At 40.8% G+C, this 24,205-nt stretch overlaps 1 protein-coding gene across 17 annotated transcripts in view; it reads right to left on the reverse strand.

Annotated features, from left to right (window-relative positions):
* Positions 1–15,085, reverse strand: part of FNBP1 (formin binding protein 1) — a 57,602-nt gene extending 42,517 nt beyond the window's left edge. For 16 of the 17 annotated variants that reach the window (XM_086475816.1, XM_086475810.1, XM_086475823.1 and 13 more), the window contains exons 1-3: positions 14,963–15,085; positions 2,489–2,551; positions 1,553–1,657 (exon numbers count right to left, since the gene is read on the reverse strand). In XM_086475816.1, the coding sequence (XP_086331942.1) occupies positions 1,553–1,657; positions 2,489–2,551; positions 14,963–15,070 (276 nt within the window). In that variant the 5' untranslated portion in view covers positions 15,071–15,085. The remainder of the gene's footprint in view (positions 1–1,552; positions 1,658–2,488; positions 2,552–14,962) is intronic. The other variant, XM_086475809.1, reaches the window with a different exon arrangement.
* Positions 15,086–24,205: the final 9,120 nt, after the last annotated feature.

Genomic DNA, 24,205 nt, shown 5'->3' on the forward strand with positions numbered 1-24,205 from the left:
ATGTATTTAAAATCACTTTATACAGATAAAGCAGAGATGATCCTCCTCCATCAGAAAAACCCACATGTGGTGTTACATCTTTAACAATCCTGTACTCGCATTCATCTGCAAAGTGCCCTGGAAAATCCAGAAGGCAACAAAGGATCAAATCTGCATGGTGAATTTACGACTAACAGCCAAGCAAATTACAAGACCACAGAGGTATTTTTTTCCTTTGATATGCAATAGCACTTCAGGGAATTTTTCTGAGCTTCTTTTTCATTTACTGTCCTCATTTCTAGTAGCATCTTTGATGCTATCTGCTACGCAACCTCCATGACGCTCAGCATACTAGAAACATCTTAAGATCCCACAGATGTATAGAAAAATTTGTATTTGATAGCTTCCCAGGACTGAATTGAGAATAGAATGAAGCAGACCTCTTGAAGAGAAAAAGCTATGCTTTACAAGGGCTAACTTGGACTAGAAAAGTTTCCTTACCTATAATTCAGTTCGTCCCTGCAACAAAATGTTTGGTGTATTTTAAGATTCAGCACTTTTTTTTCTGCCATGCCCTTTTGTTTGTTTGGTGGTTTTTGTTTTGTTTCACTTGGGGGTTTTTGTTTGTTTGTCTTTAAAGAAAGAAACCTTTTCAAATGTTCTGGCTAATTTCTACCTATATGAATCAAACTCGGGGAAGACAAAACTGCCCTTACACATTGTAATATGGTGTTTCTGATCTACATTACTGTATCTTCTGAAACGAAGCGTAGCACCAAAAAGAGAAGCTATTTAAACACACTTTCTCCCTCTCTGTTGCTTAAGTTACAGGGACATCACCGGACTTAGATATTTAAACTTTAAGCATCCTTCTGCACATCTGATTTTGAATCCCACTAAAGGGAGAAAATATTTTTTAAGACAGATATGCTGAGACAGAAGTGTTTCAAATGAAGCATCAGTTCAAAAGCTTCACTGAATGGAGATCAACGCATAAAAGCCACAAATGACTCTGCAACCAGACACTGACTTAGAAATAAAAATAAAAGCTCTGTCCCATTGGTGACAAGCACAGACTCCAAGGTTCCACATAACATGAAAAGCTGTTCTGCTGCAAACCTACAGCCACGAACAACAACGCTGGCAACACTTCATTGCAACCAATGACACGGGACAGCTTCGAAGTGTTGCTCAAAAGGCAGGAAGTTTAGTTCTACCTGGCTCACAGAGCAACCAACACCATGTGGTAAGTGCAAGCACCCCTCAGGGAGCCCTCACAAGCTTGACTGTCACAGAATCTGGGGTGTTAGTTAAAACTGATTTTGCATAAGCTCATCTAAAGCCATGTCAGCTATGTTAAACTCGACTATCACCTCTCTGAAGAAAACTGACTGTATCTGTTTAGAATTTTTATGCAAATATAGGTCTCTGCAGAGATCTCCCTATTTTTAATTAGCCTATGGACTGACTTCAGAGAAGAATTAAGCCTTAGAGGTTTTATCCTACCAGTGGGATTGAGGAACTAAACCTACCACATCCATGTTTACAAACAGTCTCTCCACCCTCCGCTTACCTTTTCAACATCTGCTTTTGTAACGTTGATGTCAGCATCCATTTTCTCAAAATACTGCTGCGCTCGATCGGCTTCTTTGCAATCGCGTTCAAACCGCCTTTTACTCTGAACAGGAAAAACAGAAGCCTTCGTTATGGGAAAAAAAAACATGATACCAAAATCTACCTAAAATCAGTACCTGCTCCAAAACTGATTAACTGTAACAACTGTTAAGATTTTAGAACTCGCTTGTTAACATTGGAATGCATTTCCATATTAAAGAACTCCAAAACAGAATTACCAGAAACCCATTTTTGTTCCATTTTTCAGACTGCTTGATTCTACCAATATCACTAGTATTTCGACATTTTTCCTTGTTAGCATGTCATCTGCTCTTGTAGACCAACTCACACCTTTCCCAAACTTAACTCCATTTTTATAATGCACAAAACGGGAGTTACTAAGACTCACACATTTGCAAGTAGGACTTTTGGTTACTGATGTCCCCTTTCTTTATCTTCTCCTCTACTTACAGCCTCTCTTTTCATCACATGAACAACAGTTCCAACGTATTTACTTTTGAGAAACAGCACCTTACTCGAGAGATGGTCCCATTCAATTTATTCACGCAGTATGAAGCTATTCAGCTTACAGTGGAATATCTGAATAGGACCCCTCGGGACTCTGCATTCCCAGCAGTGCCTAGAACACTTTTAAAGTCATATCAAATGAAATGCTACTCATGATAGACACAGATCCCACAGAAAGCCAATGTACTATTAAAACAGACTTTTCCTGTCTACTAGTGTATTTAAGACAGCGGTGTTTCAAAAAAAACCCATTTCTACAGCTTTTCTCCATAAACCCTTCTTTTTCCAGATATAATGTTTGGAACCACCTCTATGAAACCAGTATAAGAATAACTTAAATGTCACATCTGAGGAAGTTTCCACTTACTGCTTCGAGTTGTTTCCAGCAAGTTTCAATATGTTGTTGTGCCTTTCTGCCATCATGGAAGTGCTGTTTAGAAAAGGAAAAGAGAAAAAGAAAACATTTTGAACAACAAAAGAACAAACATTCAATTATGCTCAAGGAGTTCCAGAAAAAAAACCCAGAAATTATTCTGACAGCTGTGTTCTGCAACACTGGTAAATTGAGCAGGTGTATGATGACTGTCTAATGTCTCAGCAGGCTGCAGATGTATATTTGCATCAATTACAGTGGTTAGTTAGACTAAGGCTAATTAATCCCTTCAGCAATTCTACCTTGTATTGTTCACTGTATCTCAAAATTATTGGTTTCCCATACCATGAGATCTGAAGCACTTTTATCTGAAGAGTATTTCTTTGGTTACTGACTGAACACCAGTTCCAAATGAAAATTTCTCTCTACATGGAATTTACCAAGATGCCCTTGATTGGCACATTCTAACAACTGATGTTTGTCCTGATTTTCATTCAGCCTCAACATAAAACCCTCTTCTTCCTAGTCACTGGCTGCGTGTGCGAGGCCAGCTGTTCATTTCCCTTGAGAGGTATTCAGTTCTTTGGGTCCCTTCAGAAGCCCCCCTGTCCCACACACCAGGGGTGTGCGTGCACGCATACACACACTAAGGTGTTACAGAATTTTTAAATTGGAGATATCAGCTACATACTTAAATACAAGGAACTTCTCCTGACATGCCTTTTGGAGTAAGATTCTTATTTGCAGTTGGTTTAAATAACCATTCTTAGTCCTTACACAATGCTCTTCATCAGAGAATCTAATACGCTTTAGATATTACCCCCTCCAGCTTCCATATGCCTCCCTTTTCCTCAGGATCAGCAATTCGTTTGAGATCATTGTGTAAGTCAATGACCCAGCTCTAAATAGGAACGTTAATGGAGCCCCCAGCTGACCGCTAGAACAGGTTACCCCCCTTACAACCACCTTGTAAAATAAACAACACAGCAAACTACGCACAGGAAGAGAGATGCCTTTCCGCTGTCATATATACCGGCAATTTGGATGTTTTACTTAAACACAGGTATGGTTTCATGCAGTGAACTTGAAAAACAAAGGTCTGATATTGCCAGATATCCCACTGCAACTCGCTAGAACTCATGCTTTCTCAGGCCTGCGCATAACCAGCCACTAGATATATCTTAAGCAACATGGTATTAACCGTCTGTTGATAGAACAGCTCCAATTTCAGAACAGTAGCCTGCCACAAACTGCCAAAGTTAGAAAAATGTGCCTGCGAGCACTTTATAATTGGCAGCTACTTGGTTTCCTGCATCTTCCACTAAAGCAACTGGTATTCTCCTCTGTCAGCGAGGCAGGTTTCTGGAGCAAACGTGCCAGTGACATTTCCTAGCCGCCTTCCTGCCTCCACCAGACACGCCAGTAAAAAGCCCCCAAACTGCAATTGTCTGTCACGCCGTGTCCAATAGACTTGTATTGCCTTAAAAACCACGACAACCTTCGACTTGTCTGCAAGAACAGGAGAACACCACGCTATCCCGAGTGCTCTGGGTTCTGCTACCCGTAGTCCCAAACCTCCCAGCCGTTAAGGAGGAATGCTCACCTATAGTTGAACATAGGGGCACCCTCTATAGCTTTAACTTTGTGGAGGGTGTCTATCTCCACACAAAAACTCTCAAAGCAGAGAAGAGAGGTGCAGGGTCAGTAATGCTTTTAATCCTGGGCACGTGCCGTGCTCAGCTCCAGCTCCACTCCTGCCTACCGAGGAGGGAGCGCGGCAGCTGAGCGCCCGGCACTGCTGCGCCTGGGCAGAGACCTCTTTCGCCACGAACCCCGACGGTACTTGTACAGCTCAGACCCCTGCCTCCCACGGCAGGCCTCTCCAAAAACTCAGTCGCCACATTAGGCCATTAAAAAAAAAACAAAAAACAAAAAACAACCCAGACAAAACTGTAAAACTGCTGGGGCAGTGGGGAAAGGCTCCAAGTCGAGTTTGGTTCCTTTGTAGATCCCCACTGCCTTTCAGCTCTGCCTGTGACAGATCCTGTGTTTTCCTTGCCAGGGGGCTTTGAAACGCTCTTCATTTGTAATTAGAGTTTAGGAAAACAGTCCCAAGGAGCAACTGTAATTTAATACTACATTTTTCAACATTTTTCTAATGAGCATGGGATTCGTGAGTAAAATCACTCTGCTGCCTTCATACTGCATTTCCTGCCTCCACCAGGCTCTGCTTGTGTGCTCCCCCCTGCATCGGCTCCGACTTTGCTGGAGCGTAGGAAGGGGCTTGATTTGGGGACAGCTGGCCTGCGTGAAACCTCACGCTGTCAGTGACCCATAAACCTTAGGAAAACAACGTGCCAGGTTAGTTTAACAGAGCACAATTGTGTTCACAATTGGCTGAAGGATGAACTTAGGAACAAAAGCGTATCGGGTAACAGGACTACCCCGAGTTCGTATTTTTAAACCACTTTGTAGTTAATCAGTGATGTAATTTTAATTTCTCACAATCCACCCCTGTTATTTCCAAGTTTGCCCTCTCTGTAAAATAAACTCTATAAGCTGCTGGGAGTACATACAAGAGAGGCAGTAAACCTGAGCGGTATCTCTTGTTCATGGCTGCATCTTGTTCAGATTTTGCTACATTTTGCTGTTGTTGTTTTTTGTTTGTTTGGTTGGTTGTTTTTTTGATTGGTTGTTTGTGGTGGTTTGTTTTTGGTTTTGGTTTTTTTTTTTTGAGAAGCTCTTTTACAGAAATGGAGCAGAGATGTAAAATGGGCATTACTCAGGGTTACTGAATAGTGAAACCAAGGAATCTATGTTGAGTGACAGCCTGATAAATACCAGGGCATCATATTTTGGAGATTTCAGTGCAACATTGCCTTTTTTTAGTTCAATCATTATGTTTAACACCCCCAATTCTTGTGTTATATCATATATACCCTTATTATGAAAGAAAGCTACACATGATTTTGAGAACAAGTCTTTTTCTCTAAGAGGATCATTTCTGCCTTTCAAAAATTTTTCATATGAAGAATTTAAGTGGGCCCTTCCAACTAGCTATATTTCTTCAGTGCCCCCATTTTACGGGCAAGGAAATAGAGACAGCATGGTTAAGTGATCTGCTCGAAGTCATACAGGAAGCCTCCAGTTTCCTGCAGTATCTTCAACTTCCGCAAACTCATTTCCTTTACTTTACAATCTTAAACAGCAACCGTCTTTTAGCTTTTTAAAAAAAAATAAAATAGCAAAAATAACTTTAAGATCAACTCTTCCTTGATAAGGTTTCAAGATACAAGTCTAGTTTAAAGAAAAAAAAATTAATCAAATGAAATAACCGTTTATTCTACCCCTGATGATTCATCAAATGGGAACATGACCAGTGATTTAGCAAATCATATGGAAAACTACCATTCTTAATTAGTCACACACATTTCGGCAGCACACAGTGATGAATTTAGAGTAGCTGATACAATACGGAATATTATTTTTTTCCTCAAAACCGAACACCCAAACTAATGCACCCTAAGCTGGCTTTCTATTTAAAAAACTAAAAAAAGATTATGAGCAAGATACCAAATTAATGAATTGCACTCCTAGCGTGCCAGTAAGACATCTGCAGCACCATTGTGGTTGTTCACCTGCTGTGATTTCCTCCAGACTTTTCTGCCATATCCACACATTAAAAACACGGTAAAGCGAAAGTTTTGGGTTTGTTAGCATTCATTACTTGACCTCCCTAAATCACATTTAATCTGTACTTTAGAGTCTTAGGCTAGCAATCACCATGCCAACTTTAAGATTTCCCTGAAAAATATTTAATCCAAGCATTAGACCTACTAAATAGCTTAAAACACAGCAGCATTACCCAAACTCAAGCCATACTGGCTACGTGGCCATGACTGTCCTTTTTCCCCATGTGTTAAAGCACAACGCAGTTAAGCTGTCGCAGGGTGCTCTGAACAATACATACCTGGCCATGTTTTGACTGGACATCTCCATCCATTCTACACTCACGGGATAAAACCAAATAATTCAGCTTTTAGGTGATCTCACAAGAGTTGTTAAGACTTGAGAGATCTTCAGCACAGTATTAAGTTGCTTATATGAAGACTGTGGATTAGATCAACTTCTTAAAAGCATTTATTACATTCTAAAAACTCCCAGCTCAAGGAATACTCAGCTATAGTAAAAGGAAGAATTTTAGGAAAAGCAGGAAATCCACATAAAGGCACACTGTATGAGTGAGGTTTTTCCTTTTTAAAATCAAGCCACACGCATCCGTGTGCTCTCCTCATTACCATGCTGACTGTGTCGGTAACAGCTGGGGAGAAATCCTGGCTGCCACGCAATCGAAGACAAAACTCTCATTGACTTTTGTTAGGCTCAGATTTCACCCATGTTGATCAAAACAGTGGGAGCAGCGAGCGAGCTACCTACAATACAGCGCCTGTTACTGCCAACACTGTTACAATGAGTAGCAGTGGGATATTTTTGCAAAACTTTCTTGGTATGCAAGAGGGTTTACATAGCCACACAGCTCACAGAGCAGACAACAAAAGCTGGTTAGAAGATGCCTCTTCTCTTCTCTCTGACCTTTGAGAGGAGTAGTAGAAAAGCAAGATGTAGTTAAGAGCATCTTATGAAGGACAATACAGTCCGATAATTTTTGCTGAGGAACTCCTCGGCAGTTTTAAATGAAAGAACTGCCTGAAACATGTAAACTACCAGCATCACAACAGGGCTGCTTATGCTGTATCAAAAACCAACCATGGGAAACACTGGAAGAAAGGCTGTAAACAAGACAGCCTTGTTTTTCTTAAGGAAGTAAACAGCAATTGATTACATGGTTAAACTTAAAATTTGCGCGTCTACAGTCTGCTTACATTAGAAACACTCAGAAAAAATAATCTTAGTTAATTTATTAGCATATGACAACATCTTATTTAAGATTTTTCAAAACAGAGATAAATGACAAAGTTGCCTCATTCTCTTTTCTGTTTCCAAACTACATACTATAACACACTGAAAAAACACAGTTTACTTGGACTTCTGTAACTGGCACACTCAGCTCACATTGATAGTCAATACAAACACAGGCCTGGCAATGCAGTACTTCCTCTGCCAATTCAAACTATCTCCATTTTTGTTACAAGTGATTCCTAAAATAATGGCCAGTGATTAAAGCATACCAGAGACAGAAATTAGAGAACATTATTTTTTCCTCAATTTTCTCAGCACAATTTGCAAAAAGCCTTGTCAAATGTTTTTCTTTTCCTGACTGCAAAGACAGGAAACCGCCTCCTCAGAAGAAACCCTGGTTTCCAAGAATAGCAACACGCTCTTGAGGTCTTATCGCGCTCATTTGTAGTAAGAGTAGCACAAGACAGTCCTGTGAACATGGACACGAAACACATGACTATCTTCACACCTTCATCCGTGCCACTTCTTAATACTGTGGCATAACCCTGTTCTCCTTTGCAACCTTCCATGTGAACGCTATTCTTAATATGCGCCTATCAACCAGGTCAAACCTGAAAGAGCTTACACAAATAACTGTTCAAGGCTGATGTTAATTCAGCTTGAACTGTCTCCTCCTGAAGCAGTGCATTCCAAAGGAATTCCAGTTACAGACCACTAAGACCAACGTTTCCAGGCTTCAAAGACCAGATCAGCTGCACAAGACAACCAGAACCAGCCGCTCATGCCTGCTGGGAGACGTGACAACAGAATGACGGTGATTAGCATAAACCTAGAAGACACTGAGGCAGTAATATTTATGGTGACTTGCCATTTCATGCTACTTATGACAGATTAACTCCCTATACTGGGAATCGTAATTCAGAACTCAGTACCTTCTTCTCAGCCACAGGCAAAACTAAGCATTGTGCTCCTCCCACAGCAGAGCACTGCACCCCTACAGCTTAGCAGGACAACTCCACGGGAGCGAAGCTACAGGGATCCTCAAGAGCACTCTGCTACGCTGGCCAACTCTTCAAGCAGTCCTGCTGAACCATCTGGCTTCACGGCAGCAGGCCAGAAGGCCCTGGATTCAGTAAGCACAAACACAGGTATGACAGGTTGGTTGGAGACCATGTACCCCACTCTCAAATCCACCCTTGAGGGCCAATCGTGTTGTTAAAAGCCCAGCTGTGCCCAAGTGCTCTATGAGAGCAAACCGATGGGCTTTTCAATGGGAGATCCAACATTGCTCCAAAAAACTAAGGTATAAAGAAAAGATGGTTGTGCTTTTAAATCCTCCAACAAGAACAAAGGAGCATGCTGCTCCAGCTTCCACCTCTTCTAGTTCCCAGTCTTGTCACAAAGCTTCTCTTCCACTGATCGACAACCAAGAGACACCATCTCAACAGAATGTCTCCCCCCTCCATAGAAATGGTCCGTGACAGTCCCATACAAGTCTTGCAGTGATAAGAAAACAAGAAAATGTCTAAGTCGAGTATTTCTTTGCCTGTTGAGGCACTACATCTTTAAAGAGCACAACCGTTTAGCTGTTTCCATGTAGCCTTCATGTGTGCATACACCTACACACAAGTATTAAGACCTGCACCAGATACATAAAATACTGAATGTCAATGAAAATGCCAGCTGAACATGCCCACCTGTATCCTGTACCTCAGGCCTTGGATAAACAGCACTTGCACACAGGTAAGGCATGCTCTACTAGTACCGCTTTAGTGTTGCTCTTTCGTTTTAGGCCGATCTCTGTGGCTGTCTGGATAGAGCACAAAGGGAAAAACACATACATGGCCCATGCTGAATCCCGCTCACCTTCAGGCGTTTCACAGTCATGCACTGAGCAGGAGATGTTACTGTCGATCGAAGACATCTCTCAATTTGTCCCTCTAACAGGCTGTTGCTCTGCAGCGCAATATTCGTGCTAATTCACAGAAAATTAACTACATTTGTTTGTAACTATATTTTGTTTCCCAATCAGAATCCTTCATATAGTAAACAGAAGCCAATTCATTTATTTGAACTATTATTTCATAGTTCAATGTACCCATTCAAAACTGGGAAGAGCAGGATATTAAGTCCTGTGGTCTCAACTTTAACCCAGCTAAATCCAACGTTTCCCACACAAAAATGTTCTTGGAAACTTTCATAATAAGCATTTGCTTTTTCCATCCCAGAACAGTTCTTCACAGCACAATTAGATGATATGTACAAATATTTAACAGTTTCATTAAATTTGTGCCATAGTTTGGGTAAAAACCAACAAACACTCAGTAAGAACAGACAGAATTTATTATGATCTTTTATAAACAGTTTTCTGCGTTCTTCTTAGAGCTACTACTGAACACTCTACTGATTCAATTTAACTTAATGAAATACAGCTGAAATCTTGTACGAAAGAGAGGGTGAATATGTGAAGTTGGTTCTTCCTTGGGCAGTGTACTTATCGAGAACAACAAGATCTCTCATAAATACCCAGAGTCGTCTTTCTGTTCATAAATAGTTTAAAGTTGTGCCCTTAGATTAAAACAAAACACTTCAAACTCCATTCATGGGGCAGTAAGCTGGAAGTGGGTTAGTCACAGAAAAAGATCAGTTTGAATCTCGTCATCCTGAAGTTTGAAGTTGGGCAGATCACCTCCCTTCACTGTCTCTCTTTCCCTTTTCCTACTACCCGTTTTGCCGTTAGTTTGTCATTTCTGGAAGGCAGCAATGTCTCTGTGTACCTCCGCAGCACCCAGCACAGCTGTAACTCCACACACACGGAGAACTTGAGGCACAACCAAAATGCAACACGGAAAAGTCCATTGTGCACTTGACAGGGTTGTATTGTGCCATCGTGTCTCACGCTTGCACGGTGCATTACACCGTGAGAAATCCTGTTGAAAACCACAGGACTATTTGCAGAACAGGGCACTATTCAGAAGGAACGAACACGGCAGAATTCCTCCAATTATTTACTTTTCATCAACACCTGAGAGTCTACAAGAAACAGAAAGTTCTCTGACACGTACACCCTCTGTATGAATACACACAGCGAGGGCGCACACACTCCACCATAAAGAACCAGACCGTTTTCACCCTCCCAGTACCCATAAGGATGCATTCATTCCCCGTTCTCCTTCTATCCCGACACAAAATGAAGTGTATTGACATCAGGTAAATTCTCTTCCAACCACAGAATCCCAGTGCAGCACCAGTTCAGTCTGCAGCAAAGCTCTTGCAACGTACTTGACTTTCATGCTCGATTGTATGGAGCCAGCCTACCCCCAAGGGGAGGTGGAGGTAGAGGTGAAAGCAGCAGCAGTAATAAGAGGGATAGTTCATGACTCCCAAATACATTTTTAGTAAAGCTGACATGAGCAACAGCTACACAGAGCAGCTGCTGCCAGAGGAGACCATGAGTCAGACCTAGTTTATGACCACAGATCTAAATCAGAATTCTCCCAGGAATTAATTCTTTAATTTCTATCCACATACACTACAGCATTGAGCGTTTTCCTCAGCCATAGTTGAGAGAATGCCTAAACGAAGCTACCTCCTGTGAAGCTTTAAGAAAAAAAGGACATTTCAATGCTTGAGCTGCACTGGCTACATGTTTGCTCAGAAGTCCTCCTAGGCATCACCCAAAAAAAGAGGGTAGCAAAACTCTCCCCAAGTGTCTATATTTATTGATTTGTTTTAATAGAACAAAGCATGCTGAGTAACTTGGCAGGCACAGCAATGTGGAGAGGCAGATTCCCTCGCCTAAGCAATCAAAGTGCTGCTGATACTTCTCTCAAATGGAGAATAACTGGTCTGCTTAGGAGATACTATCACAACCAGCAACAGCTGCAACGGATGGGAGTACGAGAACTCTTGACCACATTTCCAACCTGGAAATGCATTACCTGTTCATGCTCGTGAAGTCCAAACACCCTTCTTGACATTACTGGGATCATCTCCTTTTGTTTTGTCACAGACAAGCAAGATTAAGTCCCAATTTTGTAATACTGCAGGCCCCCCAGCTCAAACCTTCCACAGCTGCCCCAAAGTAAGGCTTTGGTGAAATTGGGGTAGCACAAAGAATGACCACAGAAGCAAGTTCTTTCCCTGAGCCACTCTGAGAGACAACCCCCAACTCATTTGTGCGGCTTGGTGATGGAGGTCTTCATACAGCAAAGGGGAACTCAGCTGCATGTATCTGGCCCCAATAACCTCCAAAGGAAGGTGGATGTGGCATGACCTCACATAGCACAGAACTGAAATTTCAGCTTTGAAGCAGGTAGCAAGAACCTGGCTGAAGATGAGAATTACTCGGGCAAGAGCATGGACACACTAAGATCAGGAGAATACAAGAAGAAGTTGAAGTAAGGAACTGTACTGTAAAGAGTTTCACTTCACTAGACAGCTGGGAAGAATTGAAACAGCTCAAGGAGTTCTCCCTCTCACATGCACACAACAGAGCGTGTGAAAAGCAGGCAGGGTGTATGCCGAACTTCAGTGACTGAGGGCTAAACAACTCATCTGGTATGGCGATAACATCAACGAGGGTTATCCTATGCAAAAGGAATGTGTAACATGATAAAGGTTAATGCATTGACTGACCTTTGTTGCCAAAGATATTCAAGTTTCACAAAAAAGAGTCTTTGCCTGATCTTTCTTACCACTTTCTGATGATCGAAAACCATCACGCAACAAAGCACATGATCTGTAAAATCATAGAGTTAACCTAGAACTCTCCTAAGCTCCAAACCAGGCCAGAGGAAAGAGGAGGTATTTGTTTTTTTGAACAGCACCACCAAATCACCATGAATTTACAAATCATCCCACTTGTCCAGCCTCCAGACTGTCCTGCCTGCTTTTGATTAGCTGCTTCTTCCCTTATTTTCACCATTAGCAACTAACTTATATGGAAAAACATGACACAGGCAGACATCAAGTACACCTTTCACAGCAGTCAAACAAATCCAACTTATGTAAAAATTGCATGCCAATGAACTTTATCCAGCACAAAACCAATGTGAGGCTTTATATACTGTCGGGTTCTGTGCTGCTTAGAGGCTACGAGCTTGTACTCGTCAAGGAAAAACAACAAAGTGTGATTTATTATTGTGTGACCCCATCATCTGCTGGTGCAATTCCACTCTAATCAATAGAGTTAAATGAGCATGAAAACAGAGTAACACAGGCATGCATCAGCCCCCACGTGTTTAAAGGTCACCACCCTCATGCCCCATGACTACTAAATGCACAATTCCCATTGCATACCAAAGGGGTTTCCTTTGGAGACAGAAGCCCTTAAGTCTGATACATTTGCCTGACCACTTTCTGCCGCAGTCAAGTTCCTCTCTCACACATTTGTACTTACGACACTTCTGTGTATCATTTCTGTCTTCCAGGTGGGAAATTACAACAAAAAGAGCAAGGGTGCTTATCTGTCTCAGTCATACTGAAATCACTGGAAATTTATACCATTTTAGAGGTATTTGGACACCTGAATGACTTAATTCAAATTAGACAAGACTGTGGACAAGAATGTGGGTCTCCCAATTCCTGTGTGTGGCACTAGCCCCAGCAGTGGTCATCTTCCAGCTTACAGCAACTTGGTGGACTTGCAACTTGGTGTTAGGTTAATGGTTGGAATTGATGATCTTACGGGTCTTTTCCAACTTAAATGATTCTGTGAACTTGTAGCGTAACAGCTGATGACATATCAAGCAGTGCGCATGAAAACTCTGCCAGCAAAATTTCTGGAAATATCAAGTCATTCATCAGTTCATATCATAAAACGTTTTGCCAAAGCACGAGCCCTCTGTGATATTTACACAGGCAGCACCTTCCCCTCCTGCAGAGCCCAGCATGATTGATGCATTTGTGATTTACGGTATGAAAAATGCCTGAAGGCAGAAGCAGTTTCTTTTTCAACACCATTCGCTCATAAATCACAAATCTACAGGAATCAGACAAGGATTCATAATTCACATAACCTATACTCATGTTAGGAACAGAACAACCAACTATGACTGACAACTGTTTTCTGTTAAAGGCTAAGAATTACCAGCAACAACAGGTAAGTACCCTGTCAGTTGTATTTTTGCTGTTCCTATGCTGCTATCACATCAGCAACACTAAAATATTTTTCCTGTCATTCACCCACTACTTATGAGCCCGTACTTGCTACAAAAGCCTAAAAGCAAACCAAAAAAGCAATACAGTTACTGCTCACATTCTTTATGAGAAAGATAGCAAGACCTCTTTCATCATACTTAAAATGTCTAATAGATATTCCAATCACCTTATACGCCCATATAATTGAAAAATTAGGTAAAAAGAATTAGAAGTGACGGAAAAATGCCGGATCAGAATGCTTCTTTTTTCTGCTTTGCTTAATTACACAGTTCATGCTGGATAGCTCACAGAAGTGGCCGAGAAAACATCCTCATCACAGCTATATGTAAAACATCCTTCCGTACTGCTGCCGATATATTATGTCCCTGGAAGATTACACATCAATCTGCAAATTAACGGTATGTCTATATATTCTATACCTCTGTTGACAGACTCAGCATCCCAATACTATACTTCAGAAAAAATGGTAATTTCCAGGACTCCGGTCCAGCACAGCACTTCAACACATGTTTAACCTTTAGTGGGACTATTTATAAGTGTGTTAACTTTTGCTGGACTGAGCAAGAGTACTGTTGCACTTTCCATAATGGACCAACAGTTTGGAAATGAAATATAGTGCCCTGATGGTCCCTTCCCTTGTTGCACTTTGCTTAGTCATTTTATACCAGTGCTATGAGTATTTGCAACAACAATGCTCAGAGTCACTATTTTATGCCCACTCATCCCAAGGACAAAAGGGTTCAAGGCAAGGAAATAAAATCACGTCTCAACTATGTGCCTTTCAGAGCTGGTGACATGCAAATTAATCAGGTTTTTAACGTTGACTGTAGCAGGCACATAGATTCCTGAATTACTAGCTAAATTAGAGTACCAACATAAAACTCCTAATTCTACCAGTCTTGAAGGATAACAGGTTGAAAACCGGATTCCCCACCACCACAAAACAAGGCAGACCCCATAGTTCTCATTAGAATCATTTTTTAGAAAGTTCTGGCTAAGAAGCAGGAAAACGTAAACCAAGATCCTAATAATTCTTTCAGTCAGTCTCAATAATACAGTTTCTCTGTTTATGTCAGGCTTTACACAGTGCTGCTGGACTCTTCCCTAAGCAAGCTTTTGGCTAACAGAGCCCTAAGCACAGATGGGTCTCTGACCATATTTAGCAGGGATTCTCCTGAAGGCATTGCTGTCTGATTTTATAACATTTGATTCAAATGGTTCAGTGACTTGGCCAGGGCACATAACCCACTTTTTAAATGCTTGGTTCATTAGCAAAGCTCATGTTTATTAACTACAAATAAATTTTGCTTAATACTGAACTCCCTTACCACTGATTATCTGTCTTGAATAGCAAATAATTGTGAATAATAAAAAATGATCCATTACCGATTTCCTCTCTTGTTTCAGCTCCTGCACATAGCGTGTTAACTCTCCAGTGATAAGAGAGGTCATGTTCTCTGAAATGACCTCATGCTGTCCGGCATAGTCATTCATTTCATTTAAAGTGGCTAGGAAGGCTCTAGTTGATGTGTACCTGCGGAGGACAAAAACGCATTTTGCTTTTAGTCCCTTTCTTTTCGGAAAGACACACTGCAAAGGGAGGTTGCATCCTTCTCAAGCATTTAGTATTGCTACATGAGACTGAATGTGGATTGGCAAAGATTCACTCGAAGGAGTTTCTCAAAAGGAAGCCTATCCCACACACTGACAGTAGCCTGATAAATTTATCTCGACTCAGACAGTTTGACATCGGCTTTTAAAATATCACAGTTTTAGAGTGCCAGGTTTTTTTATCAGCACAGCTCTGGGACTTCAATATTCTAATCTCTACTCACCAAACATTTCTAGATATACTCAAAAGTCTACAATTCAGTGCACAGAGTGATTAGTACACACTACCTGGCAAAATGCTGTCTAAGCAACCAACTTTCTGGCTAGCACAAAAAGAAAACTTTTCAGAGTGTAAACTGGATTTAAATCAGCTATAAAGTTTTCAAAAAGGTAGTGAGTTTACTAACCAGGTGTTCACTGTCAACACACACATTTTAATACCTTCCACCACAAGGTTTATTTTTCGTATTAAAAAAATCTCCTATACAGCATTCCATGTCTTATTAAAAGGAAGAAACAAACATCTGTGCACACAATTTCAAAACAGCCGATTATGTCACTAGCATATGCAGCACAGAGCCAACAGAGCTGCATTTAAATACCCCAGCTGGCTGTGCTGGTCAGCTGGAAAACAGCAGCTTTGAAGCACTGCACTTGTACGTACTATAAAAACTATTAATATTAAACGGTAGTGGTCTGTACTGATAACATCACCTAAAGGTGAAAAAATACAGAGGGAGAGATTTAGAGGAAATAGAGGGGAGTGGTACAAAGAGGGATGAAAAAAGCATTGGGGGGGGACGGGGACGGGGGGGACAGGACATAAAACAGAAAAAAGAAACTAGAAGAAGAGACACTAAAAATATAGTGCAGTACAAGCAGCCACATTCACAGTCAAGCTGTGGTGCCTCCAGTGAAATCCCAGTTGCAAAAGACAGGGGATCAAAGCCACAGAACTACAGACTGACAATAAGCTTGAAGACAGATAATTTTTAGCCAGACTGTCTCAAAGCAGTGTCCGAGGCACCCAAAGGTCGCACGACAAATCCCCAGACATTGTTTAGAGACATGAGGAAACTATACCGAGGTGAACACTAATATTTGAAAGGGCAAAGGATATACAGGATCTTCTCTGCCACATCACATGAATCAGTTAACTCCAATATACTTTTCCAGCAATGAAAGACGTGTCAAAAAAGGTTGGAGTAAACTCAAAATACCCATTTATGGTATGGCTACCCAAAGGCAGATTTATTCCTAATCCCGGGTACAGACCAAAACAGCTCATGTGCTGGTAATGTAAGCTTCCTTGTGTAAACATCAGTATCTCAGGAAACAATGGCATAAATAACTGATTCCCAAACAACATTACTAAAAATAAATTAACAAGAAAACAAAAAGGCTGTTATCTCCATTAATTTGAGCCACTAGGGTAGCTGTATGCAGCAGCTTGGGGGTCTGACCCAAAAATCTAAATTAATATAATCATACAGTTGGATCCATATCCAAATTCATTTGAAATGTTTCTCATTTTTAAGGTCAAGGGTTTGAGTCTACTGCTGGGCTCTCCAGAGGCAGAGCAGCCTCCTGCAATACAGGGCCAGACTGCGATGCCTTCGCTCAAAGCTGATCCATTACAAAACACTGATGCTGAGAAACCCCAGAGCCAGAGTGCTCTAAGGAAAAATGTTCTTGCTCTGGCTTACAGCCTGTCTGTTGGAACGCTCCTCATCTAGAAAGCTCTTTTTAAAGAATATCTTTAATCTCATCAAGGGCAGGAATATTCTTAACAACATAAGGTCTATCATCACCTGTATCCAGATCATCACTTGGTGAAGGAGCTGTGCTTTGATGCTCCCAGTTGCTATCTGCAAGCACTCCAACAGTCCCCTGCCACCAGGGAGCTAAAGTCTGAATATGTGAATTAACAGCAGACAGCTGAGGCCATGCAGCAAGTCCTGTGTCAATCCATCTCAGAATACTGGGAGTACAAACCACATCCTTCACCTTACCCTTCAAGAACCACGAGTTTCTCTGGTGTTGTAACCTTATCCCTTTAGCAAGTTACTAATCTGTGTTGTCAGTCCATTTGAGTAATTTAATACTTATGCAGACTGCTTAAGTTTCATGCTAAAATTAACAACTGTTTCTATTCCTGCTGAACGTAGTCGAGAGTTTGGTCATGCACTTCAAAGAGACAGGATCATACAGTCTGGCTTAGTTTTTAAGGTACATGGAAAAAAAAACCACCACAAAATAAAACAAAAAACCCCAAACCAGGCATCCAGAAACCTGGATAAATAAACATAAGATAACATAAAGGGAATTGAGCAGCTACAGACCAAATCCAAACTTCGAAAATCCTTATTATCTACCATGTAAGACTGGTTTTGCATCTATGATTTCTATGCTCTTATACTTGACTTTAAAATCTTTTGTTTACAAGCTAAATCCTAGTTGGTAACCCAGACTTTGCTCCTTGCTCCATCAACACATGCTCACGCAGCAGTGGATCACGAACATACCTGTATTCTTCCTCTTCTTTGGAGTTCTTTTTGGGTTGGTATTTCTTTGAAAGATTCCTAAAATTAAAAATACATATATATAAAATTAAACTTAAAATCTCCTTTAAATTAACTGGATAGTCTTTGCACGCACACACATTCTGTGGGGCTTCAGTTTTTATTTGCAGTGACTAGATACAGTCATACTTCTGAAAAGGTGATTAGGCTTTGATTGCGTTGTAGTAGCACTCGAAGAACGGGCCACGCAGTGCTTCAGTCTCTGTAACCGCAATAAAGTAGCAGATGCTGAACCCAAGAAGTTAATAAATTAAGGTCATGAAGTCACTACAGCTGAGTATCTGGTTCTGCTGATGCACAAGTCTCCTTCACCTGATCTAAAGGAGAGAGCCGTTTACAATAAAACCACCAGAGCTCAGTCGCACAGACATGCTTTACAAACTCCACCCAGTAGAAGGTGCTGCTCCATACCCAAAGGTCAGCCAGCCCATTAAAGTCTGATTTGCTGCAGCAGATGACACTCAGGGCCCGGCAGATTTGCCTGCCTTTAGCAGGATGCTTCCAAGGAAAAGAAAAATCTCCAAAAGCTGTGGGAAGGCACACTGAGATGACAAAAGGGGGATCATTTCATGATTATCAACTGATGCTGGGAGAAATGTGAAATTTGATTAACCCAATTAGCACAGATGATTGCATCTCTCATTACCCCACAGCCAACTAATGATTTAATTTTAAAATATTGATATGCTCTTCAAGTGATAGGATCTTGAATAAGAAATCAGAACCTAACAGTCAGCACACTTGACAGCTGTTCGATAGCTTTCACTGTCCTGAAAGCACGGACTGCAAGCCCCTGGCCGGCAGCAAATCAAGGCTTTAATGAACCTGTGCTGTCCCCGCGACACCCAGTGCTCCTTGCTGACACTTACCGCTCAGCATTCCGATGCACACTGCCCTGTAGCACTATACATCCTTTAAACAATGCAGACCAGAGAGCTGACAAATCTTACTCAGCAATTTTAAGACCTTTCCAGTGCTGCTGTACTGGGGTCTCCTCTATTCTAAACCCAGCCCTATTACTATAGGCCTTCCTGCAGCCTGTTCCCCTACTGTGAAAGGGAAGCCATTTGGTTTAGCTTTACAAGGTTGTTTCAGTGATTAAGAATAGCATGCCAGCACTACTGATGGAATCGTTGTCCAAAGGACTACCAAGTTTCATTGCCCTATCTGTGCCAAACTCTTTGGAGGACTTCCAGAATATATCCAGTTGAAAAGAAACTGCTTTTTCAGAGGTGTAACCCACTCCCTGTTGCATGCTGTTTTCACTGCTAACTGGGAGACAGCAGGGCCTCCTGTCTCACATTTCTTATTCCTTTTGTTCTCCTTAAGGAATCAAGGAGCATCTGCCCAAACAGAGTAGTGGCCAGAGCCCTGGTAGATTTGCACAGACAAACGTGTTTCTCAAAATTTAAGTATCCCTGCTGGAAGGGATCCAAATGAGCATCTCCTTTCCAGTCTCTGCCTTCTCTCAAAAGAGCATGCTCTGAAACAATGAACTTTACTCTAGTTCTGCATACAGCAGCTTCAATCAAAGAATACCAGCATGGGAAGAATTCTGCAAACTGTTCTGCATGATTACAGTAAGTCTTACAGCACTCTTTGCATGCCACAAGAATGCCTCCCTCCACACACCTGCTTAAAGAGGAAAGGAAAAACCACAAGAAAATAGGCACAGAAGACCAGGCTAATAAGGCGTTTTCACACACACTTGAAATGCACAACTCCCTGCACTGTCGTGCTGCCCAATTAATTCTGACATACACAGCGACTGTCGTCTTGTGAATCTTAAAAGGTGCAGAAATACTATGGAGCTGGGGCAAAAAACCCCAGACAGTATGCTTTCAGAGGAAAAAGCATACATAGGGCTTTAACCAGGATACACACACAAAAAACAGAAGTGATACTGAATCCAGAAGTATTGCTGAAGTTCAGCGTGCAATCATGCAGCGTCATGACCAGAATGCCAGCACTTCCCAGGTTCGAGCTCATAAAGCAATGACATCTTCAGAGCTAACAGTGATTAAAGAGAGAACTAACACGTAAGAACAGAGACCAGCAGTAAAATATCAATTCTGGGAAGATTCTGTGCTAGCCTGTGCACCTGTCTCCAGTTCATGTTTCTATTTCCCTTTCACACTGAATCTTTTTTTTTCTGTCTTTCCAGCTTGTTTCTCTGCTCCCTTATTCCCACTTCTTTGACATCTTGCGCTCTCACATTTATTATCCACCAGAGGTTCCTGATTCTCAGATTATCCTGACATCTTAAGCTTTTTTCCCCTCAATAGGTCTTCCTCAAGGCTATCTATCCATCATCACATCAGGCAAGGCTTTTGACACACTTTCTGACGCTCAGTGTGTGTGCTGTAAGTAGTGACTAGGGAAGGAGGACAACGAAACACCAGTTCAGCACTCAGAGCATGGTGTCCCGCATGTCACATCCAACAGAGGTTAAAAAACAAAATGCAGGAACAAGTGAGCACTCTACCATAGTTTCTGCATCCCTTCCTTCCCAGCCTAGTTTAATGACTCAACAATTATAAAGAGAACAATCACGTCCAGTCTGAACTGGACTCTCAAACCAAGACTAACTGTGAACGGTACAAGCAGGACTTGAATAGCGCAGGCACAGTGGGTAAGGTATGGGACATGGAGGAGTTTCTTCCACTGGTGTTACCAGACAGGTCTACATACTTGCAGGATGCATCAAATTTAACTTAAGGCTTTTAAAACAAAATATTACATATATATCTGCACAATTAGAAAGAAGGAGGGAAGAAGCTTTTTTAAATAGAAGCCACTTCAACAGATGACAAGGCTGAGATGTAGATAGTCAGACCGGAAGAAAAGCTAGCTAGGGAGCTCAGAGACCAGACAGAGAACACGTTGCACAAAAGAAAAATAAAATTCAGCAGCTTTACTTACTCTACAACTAAAACTGAGTTAAATCCACAGGAGTATCGTGCATTAACTTGTCCCTTTTTAACAGTATGTCTGCATGTTATGACATGCAGTGATACGCTGCAGCCCTTTTACACCAAGTGGATGTGATACAAGAAAGGTTTGCACCAGGGCTGAGGAGACTGCATGGTTCAGTATTTTTTTTTTATGTTATTTTTTTTTTTTTTTAAGATGTCCAGCACTGTTTTATCTCAACGCTTGACAAGTCTACATTTTTCTTTTTTCCTTTAAACCTCTAACTTCTTAGACGGCTCCAAACAGCATTGTGTTTAAGAGCTCCTCAGGGATGAATGTAGTTGTCCTCAAATCATACCCGTGGGTGGGGAAGACAAATGCAGCTATGCATGAGGAATTAAAATACAGAGAGAAGGAACAAATTGACCAAGTTTGTTTTGGAAGTCTAGGACAGAACAATAAATAAAACTCAGGAGTTCAGAGTTTCTAGATAGTTTTACCTGTAACTCTCTCCCACTTCCCTCAAACATTTTGTTTGTGAGTTTATTTTCATAATTATACTCTTTACACCTGAAATTTGTCATCCCAAGAAATTCACCGAGTCTAGTGTGTGATTCTTCACAAGAGGACTGCTCTCAGATACTCTGCTGGGATTTCCCAGTCCAGTCATACTCCCACTCTTCCAGCTCATTTTGCCTCTGTAATTCAATCTCTTCTCATCTCCATAGGATGTGAGCAATTTGTTCCTGCACAAGTCATTTTCTGTTTCCTGCTTGTCTATAGCAGAAACCCTGGGGAATCCTCATGGCATTCCCCTGAGAAAGCACATAACCATAAAGGCTGGGGTTTTATCAGCTGCCAGCTCCTGCTAAATAACAGGCCATTGTGCCTCTCAAATCCATTCTAACACAAGCATCAGAAGTGACGGTTTTTTCCCCAATAGACCTTATGCTTTAGATACATACAACTCAACTAGAACCCCAGATCTCAATCTCTATAAATACTGAGAAGACGGAAGGAGTCCTAATATGTACTATAGTCATAAAAAAAAAGGTACGGATTTACTGCAGGGGTTTGGAAGGATTAGTCCTGCTCACCACTCCCCAGTTAGCTCCACCACCCCCAGTTTGTCACCCTGGACACTTGTGGCTGTGAACAATATTGCACCACAGCCTCTCTTGGCAGCAGCAGAACTGCCTGCTCCGTTCTAAGCCCTGTTCACCTCATTTTTTCTACCCTACTGGGAAAAGCAGGGCAAGAGCTACTCATTGTGGGAGGGTTCTTAGTACCCCCCTTCCCTCTTCCCCATTTACCTGGATCTGACCTCAAGGAAAGAGTTTTCTGGGTCTGGTTCACATACACTCGTGTCTTCACCTACAACCTGATGGTCAAACCAGATATGTAGAACTTACACAGCAGGAATTTCCAGCAATTTAACTACTTGGGATGAATTCCAACGATCTCTGCTCTGTGCAGGACACATATCACAAGAACAGTGGCAAGATTATGAAACTGTAAATTCAAAGCTCAGGCTGCAACCTGGATAACTGCAGTTTCTCCAACAAGCGTTCATAAACAGCCTGTCTTATGAAAAGAAACCCTAAACTTTGCCTTACAACAAATGATCATTATTCTGCTGAATTTTAAACACTTCAGCATTTACACGCAGCAGTCCTAATTTCATGGAAAACATTACAATGCTATCAACAAAGCCCAAGCCATTAATCATGCATAAATTGTGAGTAAGCCCCAGTATGCTATTCACCCACCTAAATAACCTTTCTTTTTGCAAAGCATATGATTTTCAGCAGAGATAATAAAACAGTATCTTAAATTAACTTTAGCTTTCCATTCTCTAAATTAAAGCTATTCTCTAAAAGCCATTATTACAAACCAAACAAATTACCACCACTGAAACAGTAAACTTACAGATGATTACAGGCTCTGAACAGATGTAACTCAAAGTCCAGAACTTCACATATCAACTTACCTAAGCTGCTTTGCATAGCTGAGTTCAATCTCTGTTCTTTCTTTTACAAACTTGATGTATTTTTCCAGAACATCAATACCCCATTGCGTGTGTTTTTCTAAGTTGTCAAACTGGTCCTGCAACGAATCAAAAAAACAGTTTCGTCTCATTGAACATAGAGATAACTAAAAATAATTTCCAAAACGCATATCACCATAAAGAAAGTGTTTTTAATATTTTCCATTACCACAGCGAGACATTTTTGTAGTGACACCAGTTTTTAATCACCAGAAATGTCTTTTAACATGAGTAACTCAGTAACATTCTTCATTCCTCATTTCTGAATCAGTTTCATTTCAGAAATCCTGGCAATTCTACTGAATACAATTATCTAATATAAAGCCATACTTAGACAAAGGATATGAAATAGATAAAACAGTATTTTATTTTACTCTGAAGAGTTAATAGAAGTTCCATGAATTTGAGGTCTACTTCTAATTAATAATTCTGATTTTCATCTGAAAAGCACAGATGTATACCCAAGCTTTGTCAGTGTTATGAATTTAAAATATCATTTAGAACAGCTAACAATCTTTTTACAGAACAGATTTTACTTCCCCTATAGCCGGTTTTGTTCTGAAAGAGAAGACGTGCTAGCAAATGATGCCACAAAACCCGACATTAGCTATGTTTACAGTAAGTCTTCTTGTCTACCTCCATTCATATACAGATGTTACTTTGTTCTTCAAATACTGTTGCCCTTAAAAACAGTCACACATGTTTTCAATAAAATCTTTTTCAATCAAGAACATTCCACAAGTCAGTTTGGGATTTACAAATGCCAAGAGAAATTAAGCAACTCTAAATCCAAATTAATTATCCAAGCCAGCTTATTACTATCCGCAGATTTAACCTAAAATTACCTTATTTTTTAAAATTTGATTATTTCACCAGCACTCAGATTCCACAATCATCCATTCCACAGAGCATTTCAGAAGTTAATGTTTCTACAAGACTTGAAAAATATTTTTAAGCTGTGATACACTGAATACTTATCCTGACAGAAACACAGCGTAAACAAGGTCTTTAATATCAGCCTGACTTATTTGGCATCAGGTTGCATTGTGATTTACATGGAAAACAGAAAATGAGTTTGTACATCTGCAGTACAAAGGTTAGATTTACAACATCTTCAAAAAAAAAAAATATACAGCAATAGATTTGGGTCAGATGCTTTGCTGCCACAATTAAAGCTTCTGATAGCAGCGACGCTCCTTTCTATCTACCCAAGATTTGGTCTTGTAACTTCCAGTTTGTAGAGCTATCATCGAATGTTATCAAAGCAATACAAGCTAAACCAGACTAGGCTTCAGTTGAAATAATGTCATTATTAGTCAATTAAAGAGGCACTGGGGGGAGAAGAGCAAAAGGGCAATAGTATAAAGTTACAAAAATAGTAAAGAACTTCTAAGCCCTGTGCTCCAGAAACTAAGAAAAAGCGGTTAAGGGCAACTGAAAAAAAATAGATGTATTCAAACTACACAGAATAAAAGC

Source organism: Leptosomus discolor, chromosome 19 (genome assembly GCF_034619465.1).
Source record: "Leptosomus discolor isolate bLepDis1 chromosome 19, bLepDis1.hap2, whole genome shotgun sequence".
NCBI classification, from domain to species: domain Eukaryota; kingdom Metazoa; phylum Chordata; class Aves; order Leptosomiformes; family Leptosomidae; genus Leptosomus; species Leptosomus discolor.